At 35.3% G+C, this 17673-nt stretch overlaps 1 protein-coding gene and 1 long non-coding RNA gene across 3 annotated transcripts; both read right to left on the bottom strand.

The window, feature by feature from the left end:
* Positions 1-1015: 1015 nt before the first annotated feature.
* On the bottom strand, positions 1016-2083 carry LOC125219400 (uncharacterized). Of its 2 annotated transcripts, none has more exons than XR_007176126.2 (2): positions 1351-2083; positions 1016-1289 (listed from the first exon to the last, which is right to left on the bottom strand). It is a non-coding gene; the product is annotated as an uncharacterized LOC125219400 (long non-coding RNA). The 2 variants fall into 2 exon arrangements; XR_007176127.2 differs by having other exon boundaries at positions 1399-2083.
* A 9950-nt stretch (positions 2084-12033) lies between these two features.
* On the bottom strand, positions 12034-14501 carry LOC125224570 (uncharacterized protein At1g66480-like). Its single transcript, XM_048127988.2, has 2 exons — positions 13725-14501; positions 12034-12310 (listed from the first exon to the last, which is right to left on the bottom strand). Exons 1-2 carry the CDS (start codon positions 14334-14336, stop codon positions 12251-12253), a joined length of 672 nt encoding a protein of 223 aa, XP_047983945.2. The 5' UTR covers positions 14337-14501; the 3' UTR covers positions 12034-12250.
* Between the last annotated feature and the right edge of the window lie 3172 nt (positions 14502-17673).

The raw sequence follows: 17673 nt of genomic DNA, 5'->3' as shown, positions 1-17673 counted from the left end.
AAGCTCTTCACCCACTTGACTCAGTAGAAATCAAAATTTCGGACACCAAGCTTTAAGAGCATCTCCAATGCAAATAGGCCAGCCATAGGCCGGCCACTCTCTCTCTCTGCCACGTCAGCAGTACTAAAAATCCACCTGCCACATCAGATTTAGGCTAGCCATAGGCCAGCCACAATAAAAATAATTCAAAAAATACTACATTTACGGAATTAAACACAAAATACGAAATTAAATTTATGACCCATATACGGGAAAAATTCGTTAATTTTATTTAAATAAAAAAAAGTACATTAACTAAAAATTACATAATAAAAAAAAAATCGGGCTTCCACACACGAGCCACCGCCCCACTCTACTCCTCACTAATTTATTAAAAAAATACATTAAAAAATGTTAGTATGCCTTGAATCCGTTATAGTTTGCCGCTAGCTGAACGGGGGTCTCGCTATGACATATTTCTATTTTAGGTCTTAATTTTGTATTGAGTCTAGCCTGTCGTCTGTGTGCCTATTTAAAAATTACATAATTAAAAAAATCATGAAAAAATACATTAAAAATGCAATAAATAAAAAAAATTGCATGAAAAAATACATCAAATTTTTTTTAAAAAAAATTTAAAAAATAGCGTTGGCCGATCGCTGGCCGATCGGCACGCCACAATGGCGGCCAGCGCATCGGCCAGCGTCAGGCGATCGGCTAGCCCACGCCGCTTTTTTCGCCGATTTCGGGCTGGCCTGCTGCAATGGTTCGGCTAGCGACGCGAATCGGCTACCCAACCTCCAAAATATAAGCTTCTTCTCAACATCCCAATTTAGCCACATCTTTTGAAAAATTACCTTGTTTCGGAAGCACCAAATGTTTAATACCCGCACCTTTATTTTCTTTTCCTTCGTTTTTTTTTTTAAATATCGAACTAAGGATGTGAAGTTCTCCGTTCATGAAGAATTAATGAAACTCGAGCCTGTTGTTGTGAAATTTTAAACTTTTAAATTCAAGTAAAAGCTAAATAATCAAATGAACTAAAAGTATTGGAAATACATTGAAGAATATCAAAATTTTCGAATAACACTTCTTATGCAATAAGCGAACAACTAGTTAAGAAAAAAATATATATATACATAATGTATGGAACGAGGCTTCAAGAAAAGAAGAGATTGAATGTGCATGAATCAAACGTCCTCGGGCCTCTTCCTCCGGGCCGAGAGTTCGCGGCCGTAGCCGATTAGCCGTGGAGCCCGAGGCATCAATCCGCCCCGGACAGCAGCTCGGCAGCCCAGTCTTCTCCCAACCTGCAAGTAGAAACCAGCTTTAGCTACTAAAGAACAAAAGAAAACTAAAGGGAACTCTTACCATAAGGAAGGAGACAACATCTCTTTAGTTGAGAGACCAAAGACTTACCCAAAAGGGGCAGTCCAGCCTGCAATCCTCCACACCAATGCAGCACCAATGCAGCACCTGTTTCTCACCAGCCACAACAAACAATTGTCAATTAATATCCATGTACTAAGTACTCAAATAGAGCCATCTCTCAAGTACATCTTGCTGCAGAATCATAGTCAAAGGGGATTCTCTGCAAGATGGGAACAAAATAGTATAACAGCCCCAATTAATCCCCCATAGTACCTCAAGAATTCTGCCTATAAAAGCCCCTCCACAATACTTATGAACCCCCTCCACACCACCTTTAAACACCAAAAATATCGAAGGAGCAAAGAGAGTGAAGGGAGTGACAGTGAGCCTAGGAGCATCTCAACAAGAACAAGAGGGATCCTCTGGCAAGGTAATCAAAATACTCCACTGTGCATCATATTAGAACCTCATGCTCCAGAACTTAGGGCTTTAGGATTTCCACATCATAACAAATAGTGCAAGCGAACCATAGTCTGCCGCATAGACCAAGAACAATAGCAAATCATAGCCATCTTTCTACAGCATTCACTCATGGTAGTTCACGAACCCAGCCCAACAATTTAATAAGCTCTATCCAAAAAAAATCAGCAACAACTTATCATAGCTACTACCCCAAAACTCAAGCTAAATAGACCAAGCTTTAGACTAATAAAAAAAAAAAGAGAGAGAGGAACTTAGCTTCAAGGCCGACCGACGGCGGCGGCGGCGGCGCTGGTCTGCAAAGCGAGCCGAACAGCGTCAGCTTCAGCCAGAGATGGCAGTGACGGCGCTGAGTCGCCGTGAAAGGATGGGAGGCAGCAGCGGCGATCCGCGATGACAGCGATAGAGGATTCGTCGGAAAAAGCCAGGAGAACGCCGGAGGCAGGGAGAGAGAGAGGCGACGCCTCTTTCCTGTCGGCGACTCCGCCAGTGAAGGATGAAACGACGATGGAACGGGAGGGCGCGACGGAGATGCCGAGGGCACCGCCGCGACTCAAATTGAGAGTGTCTCACGGAGCCGCGACGACAGCTCCGCCACGCTGAGCTCATGGTCGGTGTCGACGCCGGTTTCGGAAGGCGGTGGGGATGAGACGAGAGATTTTGAGAAGGAGGCTATGGTTTCCTGTTGATTTGGGAATTTTGTTTTAAGGAGAGAGAGAGAGACCGATGGATTTGGGGGGGGGGGAGGCATCAATTTCTCCGGCGGCGCAAGGGAGGCGCCGACCGGAGCAGCTAGCGGCGGATGACGGGAGGCGCCGCCGGTCTTCCCTTCCAAACTAGGGTTTTGATTTTGGGAATGAGTTTTAGAGAGAGGGGAGGGGGGAGCCGATAGTTTTGAGAATGAGGGAGGGGTCGATGGGTTATGTGAAGAGTTTTGGGCTTCTCTTCTTTTATTTTGTTTGGGCCTCAATTAAATTAATAAGATGGGCTGGTGATGTAGGTATTAATTTGAGCCTCTAATTAAATTGAAGTAGGTATGAAGAACCTAATTAAATCATGGGCCCTTCGATGTTATGGACTTAATAATTAATAGTCCGCAAATTAATTCTACGAAGATAAGTCTAATTTTTCCAGAAATTAGCAAGAGTGCTCAAATGATTAATTTTAAGAAATTACGATACGCTAACGATGAATAGACCTCGAGTCTATTTTAGTGCTTGAATAAAATATATAGGAGGTAACGCTCTTTCGTTAAACGAATAATTGGTAGACCTCCACACCAAGCTAAATCGCAAGATTTATTTAGTACTCAAGGACTTTTTATGAATTAGGGAAAAAGGAATAAAATGATCACGCACTTAGGATGCATCCATGTTTAAGCTTAACGGATATCTCAAAATCTAATTAAGTATCATTTTATTTCCTAAAGGGACGTCTTCGAACGTCATCTAAGACCAAGTTAAGGAAATTTCGGAAGGAGCTTTAGCTTTTGAGGTGGACATTTCTTTCAAAACGTGATTTCAGTATGAAAATGTGAATCTTTGCTCAAGTATGTTGTCATGCCATGTTTTGTTTTATGATTACCTATCTGCTTGGCTATGCCAATTTAAGTTAAATCGAATTCGGGTCCCAGTAGGGCCGCAAACCCTACTCGGACTAGTGTACACATAAGGGGACCGTGAGCTAACAAAGGAGTTGGCCGGTCCAGTGACCGTCGTGGAATGTGGCCACATTCCCGGTTCACATCAGTTTCAGATATGGTATATCTATGTTACGAGATTGCGCAATCAAAATCTTTACTAAAGGAAAAGTATTTAGTGACTCGGATCCTTTAAGTAAAACCCCGTGATCACTCAACTGTGGCATTGACAATTAAAGATAGAACTATTTTTGGCAATGTGCCCACTGAGTATATCAAATACTCAGCCTTGCATGTTATTTTCAAATGTGCAGGTTGAACGTGGACGAGTAGGCGAAGGTGTTGGGACAAGCATTTTAAATAAGTAGTTAGGTAGCCCAAAGTAGCATGTCTTCATACGTGCTATTTTGTCTTGGACTCTTCCGCTGCAAATCTAGAGTTATGTGCTAGAAAGCTATGAACTTAGTCTTGATACTCTGAACACGTTTTGACTATGTACCCATATGCCTTTGATACTATTGATTTAAGTGATTTCATCCTTTTTATGTTGTCCCTTGATTATTGAGAATTGTTTAGTCGCGAAATAGCTACGCTCACTAGCACTAGGGAGTTGTGGTCGTGACAAAATGGACCAAGAAATAACATAGAACATCAAAGTCCAATTTTTTTTTTTATCAAACTGAAGAAAAGGTGTGTTAAAAATATCATAGAAAGCATAGAAAGCATAATACTAGATCCAGAAGCAAGCACAAAAAAATATGTCAACAACTGCAGCAAAAATAACACAAGCTACATGAAAATTTACACCTGAAGATGACGTGGGCGACAGTTTCATGATGCTCCTTACAAAAGTTATAGAGAGTATCTTTAACACCTGGAAAGCCGAACTTGAAAAGCATGTCTTTAGTACTCTCTCCGTTACATAGTAGTGGAGTCATTTTGCCATTTTGGTACGTTCCATAGTAGTAGAGTCATTTCTCTTTTTAGTAAAAGCCAACACATTTCATCTCACATACTTTACTCTCTCTTCATCTCTCTTCCTTTTTTATTTCCTACTTTATTCTTCCTTTACTTAACCCATTTAACATATTTTTTCTTAACTCGCATGACGAAAAGAACTGCCTACACTACTATGGAACGAAGGGACCCAAATAAGTTTGCCCAGTAAGACAAACTAAACTAAAAGTTATGCACTTGACAGGTCGATATTTCCCTTATTTAACTAAAGAGTGAACTACATAAATGGTACCTGATCTTTCACTTTCGCATATAAATGGTACCTGATCTTTATTTTATATCGTTTTTGGTACCTATTAATCACATTTTTGGTATCTGATGCAATTTTCACCCCAAAATACCCTCTAAACAAATTCATTTTTCCATTTATGTCATAAAGGGTATTTTGGGCATTGACAAAACTAGTACCAAAAGAGATATTATAATACCTTCTCTCATTCTTCTCACTCTTTATACTATTATTATTAATTAATATTATTATTATTATTATTTTGATGTTATAAAAATTTATTTTTTAATATCATTTAAATTTATTTAATCTTTATAGTTATAATTATATTTAATTATTATAAGAATATTATTGTTATAATAGTAAAAACTAGGAGTAGTAATTAATAAATAATAATAAAGTATTATTTTATATTAAATTAATAACTATTCAATAGAGTCTTAATTTAAAATCTAAAATTGTGAATTGTATTCATAATGATAAAGAGTTGAATATTTTAAGTTAGGTGTTTCAATCCTAAAATAAGTTTAAATAATTTAATTAAAAAATTTCAATTGATTTAATTACTTTAAATAATTAATTTAATTAGGTGTTTTGTTATTAATTTATATTATGAATGCAATTAGATGTATTAGATGTATGTATAAAAAACTAAAAAGAAAGGAGAAAAAGAAGAGAAAAGAAAAAAGAGGAAACATAAACTAAGGAAAAAAAAGAAAGAAGAAAGGAAGATAAAATACTAAAAAGAAAGTAGAAAATGAAGAAAAAAGAAAGAAGAATAAACTAAAGAAGAAAAAAAGAAATAAGAAAGGAAGGAAAAAAATCACAAATTTGGTTCTATTTAATTAAAATTTCCTAAAATATCCTCCATAACAAAAAAATCACATGTTTAGTACCTAGAATTATTTTTGTCATGGGGTATCAAAAATAATATAAAATAAAAATCAGGTACCATTTTTGTGCGAAAGTAAAAGTTCAGGTACCATTTATATAGTTCACTCTTAACCAAAAGTTATCTACTTGACAGGTCGATATTTCCCTTATTTTATTAATTATTGTGAGACCCAAATTGTAGATAAAATGTCGATATTTCCCTTATTTTATTAATTATTGTGAGACCCAAATTGTAGATCCAAGGATTTTATCTATTGAACATGCATGTCCTTTTATATTGACGAGTACAAATGTTATTCGCCTAGTTATTAGACTCTCTACTTATTTTAATGACCGGAAATTATGTCTGAAACTTCTATATGGTGATTGTGGTCATGAAAGCAAGTAATGCACACGTCATATGAAAAATAATAATAAAAAATGCTGGTAAGCAAGGAATAAAAATAACTACTTATAATAAAATTAATTATTACTGAGCTATCTAAACTCAACGTGAAACCAATTTAAAATATAATGTGCTTATTAGGTAAATACAATAAGGACACAAATACGATAATGTTATACTTTAATCCAACATTTTCTTGCGTGTTAATATTATATTTCAAATCGTACCAAAAAAAATGTGAATTTAGTACCTGTGAGAGTGCTCCAGGAAAGTACTCCCACTGATGAGAAGCCTCATGAAAAGGACCACTTGTGAGTAAATTTAAATCTACCTAATATTTTCTCCAATAATAAGTACAGTTTACAATAAGAAAAATTTAATTGGTAAAATATTTAAATCTACCTAATATTTAAGTTCCAAGTTTTGAATCAGCATGGCAACAAGTATTTTAGAAAATTTTGGCAAAACACACTTTTTTACGAAGGCGAGAATTTTTAACATACAACTTAAATTTATTTTAATTATTCCATATATAGCCTTAATGATTTGCTGTATATATAAGTAGGGGAGCACTAGGGTGCCCCTTATTCAGAGTCACAACGTACATCCAATATGGTGCTGCCATGTGGCACAAAACATGTAATATTTTAAACACAAAAATGCAATCTAGTTGTATATGCATTTTCGCATATTGCATTTTAGTTGTATATAAATTGCATTTTATAGTATTGAGTTTTGCATTTTCACATAAATTGCATTTTTTATTGTTAAGTTTTGCATTTTCACATATAAAAATGCAATCTGCATATAACAAAAATGCAATTTAAACAGTCAATATCTAAAATGCAAAACTCAACAATAAAAAATGCAATTTGCATATAACAAAAATGCAATCTGGCGAAATTCATTTATAGCTTCTACAAATATATATTGCATTACAGTGTTTACAATATTGAATTTTTTGTGCCACATGGCAGCACCAGATTGGATGTACGTTGTAACTTTAAAATTAGTTGTTATACTAGTACATCCCTATATAAGTATATTTTAAATGGGAAGTGATCCATTGCTAACTAATTAGCAATCTCAAACTAAGACTAAATTTTAGCCATTAAATTAGAAGATTTAGTGATTGAAATAATGCCACGTGAATTATATTTTTAATTAAGAAAATTAATAAATAAAATTAGAGGGTATTAATGTCAAATCCCTCTCATTAAAATCATCTTAAAACTTTAAATTTATGTAACTCTTTCGATTTAAATTATTTTTTCACAAAAAATATATCAAATTAAAGATAATTTTATAAGGATTCCAAAGAGATCTCAATTGCATATGTTCCGACGACGTTCGGATGATGAAATTTGATATTTTTTATTTTAGTTTTCGTAAATGTTGATAACCAGATTTTTATCAACAAATACATCAAAAAATCTCAATAAAACCATGTAAAAATCTCAATAAATATGTGTTGATATTTTCTTGTACTAGTGTTGATATTCTTATGTCATATTGTTGATATTTGTAATACACTATGTTGATATAAAAAAACATTCACGAAAATTATCATATGATAACATAATGACGATATTACCATTTTGTTGATATTTTGTCTACTCCCTCTGTCCCATTGAAGATGACACACTTTTCTTTTTAGTTTGTCCCACTCAAGATGACTCATTACTAAAAATGGAAACACCTTTAATCTCTACTTTATTCTCTCTTATTTTACCCTCTACACTCAACACACAAAATAAAGCTACATAAAATCCTGTGCCGTCCAAGGAAGGGGTCATCTTCCTTGGGACGGATAGAATACTATTTATTGAGATTCGTAAGATTTAATCTCATCCACTCATTTTAAAATCTAAGGGTGGAGATTTAGTCTTGATTTTAGATTAGGGTGCTATAAGCATTAGAATATGACCCTATTTGAAATTATTTATTGTTTTTCATATTTAGCTCATTATTTAGTTATTTAGCGTTGATTCATTATCAAAATAAATATAATACATAATAGAAATTTATTGTATATATTGTTTCATTTGTTTATCAGTAATTTGTTTGATATATTTATGAAAAATACAACCAGGTTATACAATTAGGAGAAATGGAGTATATATTTTTGTCCTCGGAAGTAATTAGGTTATCATATTTTTCTGTTATTACTTAAAATTCATATATCATGATAGGGATGCATTCTAATGTCAGAGTGATAACCATATAACTCAATCTAGACCATATAATAAAAAAAATAAATAGATAGTTGATATGATCCTCTATATCATAGGATATCATATTATTTTTAACATATTTTTTCCATATTTGTTTAGATATTTGTTTCTTGCTCAATAAGTTAGGATAGTAGTATTCTAAGTATTATAAATAGGAGATCTTGTATTCATTCATTCAATCAATTAATGAATTATTATTTCTCTCAAATATAACGTGTGTTTTCCAATCCTAATTTGGATTCCCTCCGCCGATCCTAATTGGGCGCCGGAGTATTCTATCAGCCGCGTAGTTATCGCGTTGCCCGAGGGGAAGAACCCGCGCACAACTTGAAACTATTATATCCGCCGACCCTGTACCAAGGCACCGGAGCAATTTCGATCGCTGAGCGGCAGCCACCAATCGCCGTTAAGGGAAAAGACGTTAACAGTTGTCCATATTCAATTTTTTAGAAAACTACTCCCTCCGTCCCACTTTAGGAGTCGCGGTTGAGATAAATTAATAAAAAATGCCTACAAAGTGTTAAAAGTGGGTTTCAACATCCACTACAACTAATAAAAAAGTGTTAAAAGTGGATCCCAATGTCCACTATAACATTTATTTATTGGACACTCAATTAAAAGCGGGTCCCAACACCACTATAATATTTATTTATTACACACTCAAACACTTTTTTCTTAAAACATGTACCCGACTCAATCGAGACTCCTAAAATGAGACGGAGAGAGTATCATTTTTAGTTAGAAAATTACATCATTTTAAAAATTTTATAAGGATATTCTAGTCAATGTTAAACGAGTGGGTAATTCACGTGTACAGCATTGCATAATCACGTTCTCTCCTCTAAAATATTTTAAAACTTTTAATCACATTAACTCTCAATTAAATTTTTTTTTCAAAAAATAGCATTGTAAAGATAATTTAACAAGGATTTTAATGAAATCCTAATTGCATTATATTATAGCAAAGGTTGAAAAAATGATATTACAAGGCTGAAAAAAATCATTTCATAAACATTATATCTTTATGCATAAAAAATATCATTTTATGCACCAAAAATATTATTTTTCCAAGAAGACAATAACAACAAACATCAACAACCCCATATCGTTTTATAAACGTTACATATCATTTTATACACCAAAAATATAGATTTTTCAATAAGACAATAACAACAAACATGAACAACACCACATCATTTATAAGCATTATAATATCAATATTTTTCAGTTTTTGATATAATACATGTAATTAGGATTTCGTTGGAATCTCTACAAAATTTTCTTTAATTTAAAAAAGTTATACTCCGTTCGTCCCATAAAAGATGTCTCACTTTCCTTTTTAATTTGTCTCACTAAAGATGTCACATTTTCATTTTCAGGAAAAGTTCCATCTCAAAATAATAAAAATATTATACTCCCTCCGTCCCATTAAAAATGCAACGTTTACTTTTGCGCACTTGTTTTGAAAAAATTAAAATAAATAACTAAAGTGGTGAAAAAATAAAGTAAGAGAGAGAATAATGTAGAGGAGAGTTCCCTTAATATTATTATCTTTTTTACTTTATTTTTTCTCCACTTTAAGTATTTATTATTATTTTTTCAAAACATGTGTGAAAAAACAAACGTTTCATTTCTAATGGGACAGAGGGAGTATTTTTTTTCCACTTAACTCACAAAATAAAACCTTCTAAAATCTCATACCGTCCCACAAATATGACATCTTTTATGGAACGAAGAGAATATTAAATTTAAAATTTTGAATCATTTTAGGAGAGAAAAAAGTGAATTTCATATAGATTATATTCAAAGGTCAAAATACCCTGTTCATATTTAAATATTGAAAAAAAGAGACTATTTCTAACCACTAGATTATAACTGTGTGGTCCATATTGAGTTATTTAGTTATCATGAAAGATATTAGTTACCATATATCCCTTCGTCCATAAAAAATAGAACATAATTATTATTTTTGGCCTTTCATAAAAAATAGAATACAATTATCATTTTTGGCCTTCCACAAAAAATAGAGCACATTCATTTATGGAAAGTTTTCAACAAATAAATAATCCAAGCCCTTTGGCCTAGCAGTAAAGGGTGTTTGGATATGGCACCATATCCTAGAGGTCACGAGTTCAACTCCTAGGAAGCGCAATCTAGAGGTCACGAGTTCGACCCCTAGGAAGCCCAATTTGGGATTAATTTCCTATGTGGACCTGACTAGCTTATGGGCCTGTACCCAGCTGTGGGGGGGTTAAGTTTGCTTGTGTGGGCCTGCCGAGCTTATGGGTCTGTACCCAGCTGTGGTGGGGGTTAAGTTTGCTTGTCATAATTCAAACTCATTTCAGGGGTAGATGAGGAACCATTGACGATCATCTTTAAAAAAAAAAAAAAAATTCAACAAATAATAACCTTACACATTATTGACACTATTTCTCACTTACTTTTTCTCCTTCTCTCTTACTTTACCAATTCTATATTAAAATCCGTGTCATACACAAATTGTTTTATTTTTTTAGACGGAAGGAGTAATCAATATGATATATCCACCAACCCTCGCTCTTGTGCTTAACCACAAACAAAACTCACACACAATGTTGGGCTCCTGTATTTTATTATATACTTATTCCGTAACCTCCGTCGCAAGTTAGTTGATTGTATTCGTTTTTGGATTGTCAATTAAGATAGTTGAGTTATTTTTTTTAGCAAAAATGCAATCTCTTCTCTTATTTTACTCTCTTCATTTTAACTTTTACCATATCAATTTCTTAAATCTCGTGACTAAAGAAAATGTTTCAACTACCTCAGAACGGAAGGACTATATTCGATAATGACCCTTTAAAAATCATTGATCGTCGATTGTTGCCCCAAATGTTTTGGAATCCGCCTTTTTACTTTAGAAAAAGTGGTATTTGATCAAAGTTGCAATTATTTTGCACCCATTTAATTTTCTTGCAGTTGGTGTGGGAAATGATTAGTGGATTTTGACTGCAAAGTATTTGTCCTTAACTGTCGGCGCTACCCCGAAGAAACGCAGAGAAGATGAGGTTTCGTTTCTTTAGAAGGAGATGAATAGATAACATTCCATTTCTATTGCTTTGGGTCTAGGAAAACATACATATAGTAGTAGTGGAAGAGAGTAGCTGTATGGCTAGCGCTTTACTTTTGGAATGACAGAACAAAAGAATTTTCCTATATGTGGATTTAATTTTCCAATCCAGTAATATTACTCATACTTCTATTTTTTTTAATATATCAACTTTTAATTGTATCATATACTTCCTCCGTCCCATTAAATATAAAATATTTGGTTTTCGGCATGTGAAAAAGTAGAAAGAGTATGGTTTTCATCTTTTAGAAACGTTTCATTTTTAATGTAAAAATCCAAAAAGAAAAATATTTCATTTTTAATGAGACCATTTGAATAAATTTTTGAGTTCAATGGTAAATTATAGTTTTAGTTCAATTTTTAGAATAGTGGAAATAGTGAAAATCAGTTAAGTTTATAATTAAATAAAAAAAAAAGAATTTAATCTGTTAAGGAGATGGTTGTAATTGCATGTATAACCATTTATAACCTAAACTTTTTTAATTTTTAAAATTTTGATATTCCACATTATTTTTATTAACTTACCATGTTATTTATGTAGAGATCAACGGACCTACTCATTTTAACTTAATATTTAATCGCAATTCTGATGACAAAGAGAAAGTTAGCGACCTACTCATTTAGACTTTTAGTCACAAGTCCGACGATAAAGAGAAAACTAATGAGTTGAATATATTCAAACTTTTTTAAAAAAAATTGTATTCTTTCTTGAATAATATAGGGAATAGAAGACAATTACAGGGTCACGAAAGTGCAATTACTTCATACAAAAATTGCACTTACAATGTTTGTAGTTAACTAATCTAAGTCTCTAAGCTCTAATCAACCATTCCACCGGAATAAACATATACATCACTGAGAATTGGGAGAGAAAGAACTCTATTTTGCTCTTATTATCGGTTATCGAAATTATAATCTAAGAAGCCACAGCAGGCTGGATTTCTCCTTCCTCGATTACTGAAAATCCAACGCGCTTCTGCATTTTGTATATACACATCAAAAAGCATCATCTAATTAACATGGAGTAATTGAAGATTAAAACAATAATATTATAGGAAATTAACAACAGTACATTAGTTTGGTGAGTGATTTTCGCAACTGGAAGACGAAGACTGTGAGATTATGATCAGTTCTACTCAAGTTCAACATTTTAGTTAGATGTATTTGTGTAGGTACACCTACTCATAGTTGACATATTTTTGGAGGAAATATTAGTTCATATCATGAATGTATATTATTATACTTGCGCTACAATGATAACCGCATGTGTGATTATAAGTTATAAGTATATACCGTATGAGACATGATCAAATACTAACTATCTTGTGCTACTTGTTAGCTAAATAACACATTATAATAAAAATGTTCACAATGATATGAGTATGTCAACACAAATTTGTGTTGACTTTTTATGAATATAAAGAAAAATTTGTATAGACATCGGTGGCGGAGCCAAGAATTTGATAGTGGGGGCACATATTATATCTAAAAAAACTCCAACACGATGAATATGACGACAATGTCGATGTCAAAATAATTAAAGAATAATTTCTTAAACAAAAAACATAGCTTTAAAATATGATAAATTTACACATTTGTGAGGTTAAATATTTTTATTTTTAAATCATAAACATCATTATTTTATAATCTTAAATTAACAATATTTGCATAAATTAACCATGAAAAAATAAATGTGAACAAAATTTAATAAAAATACAAATAAATTAATTACTATCTATTAATTTTAATCATACCAGAATCTATAAAATAATATAAGAAAAATACAAATAAGTTTGAAACTAGGAACAAAAAAGCAACCCCCATATTTAATTAAACAAAAGATGTGACCTTTCTAAAAATATAGTGTGACATAATAATTGTCAAACTCTATCCGGCATTAGACCATCTCCAACCATTTATACTAAACTCAAAACCCATTTTTGAGTATATGTCAGTATGTCACACCAAAAAGTAATTTTACTCTAACCATTTACACAAAATTCAAAATTTACATTATTTTTGAGTTTTTGTCTAACAAAATTTTTGCAGTAACACCATATTTAGTATTGTTTCAAAAAAAAACCAAAAATGAGTTTAAGTTTATTTGGTGTATGGTTAAAAAAGATTTCCATACCAAAATTTATTTATGGAGTATGGTTGAAGATGGTCTTATAGTAAGCGAAAATAGAATTTTGAAACTCTGATCGTGAAAGACCGTGCACATTATTTTTAAATGAACTAATCATTGTTGAAATAACAAACTATAGTTATAAACAATACATTGGCATGTGGGTAATAATACATGAAATCAAACACCAAAACCTACGAACATGCCACAAAATACGGAATAATTATGTTTTTAAAATTCAATTAAAATATTAAAAACAAACCTGATGCGATTTGTTGGTGCCTTGTCTGGCCAATCCACGATCGCCACCACCACAATGCACGTCGGCGCCGCTCATGAAGAGACCAACAATTTTCTCCGCCACGTCAGCTCCATCCTTACTCTCAGCTATGAGCTTCTCCACCTCCGCCTTCGGCAACCGCAGCCTCACCTTAACTCCGGCCGATCTCACGGCGGATATATCGGAGGCCGATCTCCGCGACAGCATCAAGCTCTCGAGGCGGTCCTTGGCTGTCATGTGGACCCCCGACCGCACCCTTCGCATCATACCGGCGCCGCGGCCTTCTGGAAGCTTCGGCTGCTCGATCAGGAAGTAGAGGCGCCTCGGCTTGAGCTCGTGGTGCGGTTCAAGCGGCTTGGCGCGGGCGCCGAAATGCGCGACTGCCTCCGAGGCGAGCAGCATGTGGCCCGGGTGGTTCTGGAGGACTGAACCGGCCTGGACCGGAGTCTTGAGCTTGAACGTTTCGCCGCTGATGTTCATTATTTTGACGCTTCTTTTTTTGCCTCCAAAAGTGTTGCCCATGGTTTGTAGTGCGATAGGTTTGATTGGGTTGTGGCAGTAGTAGTATATAAAAAGTGTGGTTAAAGGAAGCATTTCCTTCTTCCTCCATTAATTAGCTCGGTTTGACTCAATTCAAATTTTAAAAAATGTTATAGAAAATGTATGAAATAGTTAGTGAGATAGAGTCTACAGAATGTGCAATCAATTACCAAATACTATAATAAAAAATAAATAAGTTAATTATTCACGCGCGAACAAATTAGTACTGGAGGGATGGAGTACTATTTTTGTTGGATGACAAAATAAGACACTGCGGTTATCTCCTCACACGGGATCGTCTAATATCAATATAACTTTCTTGATTGAGTTGTTTGAAATTTGGATACCTTATCTTTGCCTAATATTGCATGTACATAAATACAATATGCATCCATATAAGTTATTGGTTAAAGAGATTCAAGTTTCTAAACGCCGGAGTTACTAAATATTCTCTCCGTTCTTAAAAAATGACAACAATTGAAATGACACAGATTTTAATGCATAATTGGTAAAGGAAAAGAAAGATAGAAAGAAAAAGTTATTGGAGTATTGTTAGTAGAGAATGGACCCACCCCATTAGAGTGAGAAAAGTTTCGTTAAATAAAATTGGTATATTTTTAAATGACATCCCAAAATAGCAAATATGGTCTATTTTTAAGGGACGAAGCAACGATAAAGGAGTATATATGACAGGACGTTAACCGGTGAGTTGGAGCTATACTTTTTTATAGGCTGCATCTATGGGCAGCCACACATGTGCTTAATGAGGGGCTTAAGCCCTTCTCAAATTATTTTTTAATTATTATTTTAGTTATATAATATTATCATTTTGTTAGTATTTTGTGTAAAATGAAGTGTAAAAGCCCTTATCTAAAAAAGAAAATATAGGAAAAATGATTATTTCATATAAAATTTAGATTATATAACCTCCTACCATAACAATTGGCATCTGTCCCATGACTCCCACTGATAGTTGAATATTTTGTTAAATTTAAATTTAGGACATGTTCACTTTTGCTTCACGTGGGTTGTTAAGTTTTGAATCTTGATGGGATTTGGCATTGTTTGGCCCAAAATTAGAAAAGTTGATTTCGTTGTTCAGCGAGCAAAAAATGCGTGTGGGTGGGTCTTGGTTTGCAATTTAAAATATTCCCTTCATCCCGCTTTAGCAGTCCCATTGATTTTCTGCCCTTTTTTGTAAAAATAATAAAAAATAGTTAATAAAGAGAAATGATAAATTAAAAGAGAATAATATAGAGAAGAGTTTTATCTACATTATTGTCTTTTTTATTTTATCATTTCTCCATTTTAACTATTTTTTATCAGTTTTACAAAAAGAGAGCAGAAAAGTCAATAGAACTGCTAAAGCGGTCGGAGGGAGTAATGAATTTGACTTATGATAATTGGTTTTAATAAAGTACCCATGATGGTAACAGCTACAATGTTGGGCGGGAAAGGAAATTTCCATGGGTGAAATGGGAAATTAGTCTTCATTTCTTGGTGTACAAATCGATGCAAATTCAAATACCACAAAAAGTTTGAGAATTCAATTATGGTTATTGCTATAATGAACAGTGCAGGCTCAGGTTTAATTCTAGGGCTGCCCACAAATAAACCAAGAACCTTGAACACCCAGTAAACCCAAAAATTGAATTAAATTCTGATTATAACCAGAAAGGGGAACATGCTCTGAGAGTATTAGTAATGGTGATCCCTCTCCGGAGTTCATCTTAGAGCATTCCCAATGGAGGTGGCGAATTCTCGGCGATAAATCGCCGGTTATCGCCGAATTATCGCCGGCCATTGTGGCGAAGTCGGCGATAATTCGGCGATAATGTTGCCGTTGCTTCGCCGAGTGGCGTTCTAACGCCGGATTATCGCCGAGCGATCGCCGGCCACTGTGGCGACGCTCGGCGATAATCGGCGATAATTAAAATTTTTTTTTTTTTTTTTTGAACCCAACGGCTATTTTACATTCCACCCCTATAAATATTTCCTCCACTTCCTCCATTCATCACCCACAATCTTCATTCTCTCCATTTTCAATCTCTTCTCCCAATCTTCAATTTTCATCAAAATTATGAGCTTTTGGAAGAAAAGTTCCCGATCGGGTAAGGATAAGGGTAAGGGGAAAGAGTCGAGTTCACAAATTCCCAACACGGATGAAGCAAACGAGCAGTGGATGCAGTCGTTGTTGGCGATGGGTTCTCCTCCCGGCCAACTTCCATACGGGGGTCCGTCTCCTTTGCAGACTCCTCCGGCGCGGAGACTTTCTCCGTACTTCAACTCTGCCGGCAGAATGCCCTTTCCAGCCGACGATGTGTATCGGCCCCAGTTCGACACCCCCGGATCAACCCCAGGCGACCAAGAATCTCAGGCCGCGACACTGAGCGCGGAGGACTTCGAGGTGGAAGAAACGCCCACCGAGCCGCCTTCTAGGAGCGGGAGGGGGAAGGCGCCGGCGTCGTCGGCTGCGACTGATACGGGTTCCGATGAGAGGCCGAAGCGGGTAAGGACTACTTACACTCTGCAAGAGTCCGAGCTGATAGCCGACTGCTGGGCGGACACGTCACAGGACGCGGAGCGCAGCAACTACCAGACTGAGATCATATTCTGGGAGCGGATTGCCGCGAAGTACAGGAGCCACAAGACTGCCTCAATGAAGGACCATGGCAGCGAGGCGATCCGTCGGCATTGGGAGCGCCTCATGAGGGACTGCGGGCACTTCAACGGTATTTATTCTAACTTGATGACTCACATGACGAGTGGCCAGAACGAGCACATGGTCCGAGATGAGGCCATCCGGATGTATAGTAGCCAGTACTTGTCGACGAAGGGCTTCAAGTATTGGAACATCTACGATAAGCTGAAGGATCTCCCCAAATTCCGGACGGGAATGCACGACGCGCTGCACGGGAAATCGGTGCGCTCGCGACTTAGCGTTTCGGAGAGCGAGGGGAGCGCGGCCCACATCGACTTGAGTGGGGATGGTCCGCACGAGCGCCCGGAGGGAGTGAAGAAGGCGAAGGGGAGGCGGAAGGGGAAGGGCGCAACGTCGGAAGTCGCGTCGGAATCCGTCATCGACTTAGAAAAAGCCACTTATTCGAGCAATGTCGCCAATCTGACCCAGATGTACACGCTGTACTTCACCGGCGGCGGGACCCCTGAAGAAAAGGCGGCCCTCTGGAAATGCATCCAACACCTGCAGAGTACGCTGGGGCTCGATCCCGACGCCCCTCCGGCCCCTCCGTCTTAGATTTTTTTTTTTTAAATCTTTGTTTATTTGCGTTTTTTATTTGTAGTTTTTTTTTTCTCGTTGTATTATATTTTCCAATGATTAATACAACGATGAATTGTTCATTATTAGTCTATTTATTAAATACATTTGTAG

Source organism: Salvia hispanica, chromosome 1 (assembly GCF_029641045.1).
Source record: "Salvia hispanica isolate PSC_SH4W2 chromosome 1, Shi_PSC_v1, whole genome shotgun sequence".
In the NCBI taxonomy this organism is placed as follows: domain Eukaryota; kingdom Viridiplantae; phylum Streptophyta; class Magnoliopsida; order Lamiales; family Lamiaceae; genus Salvia; species Salvia hispanica.
Note: the sequence above shows the minus strand (reverse complement) of the source record. Positions and strands in the feature narration are given on the sequence as shown.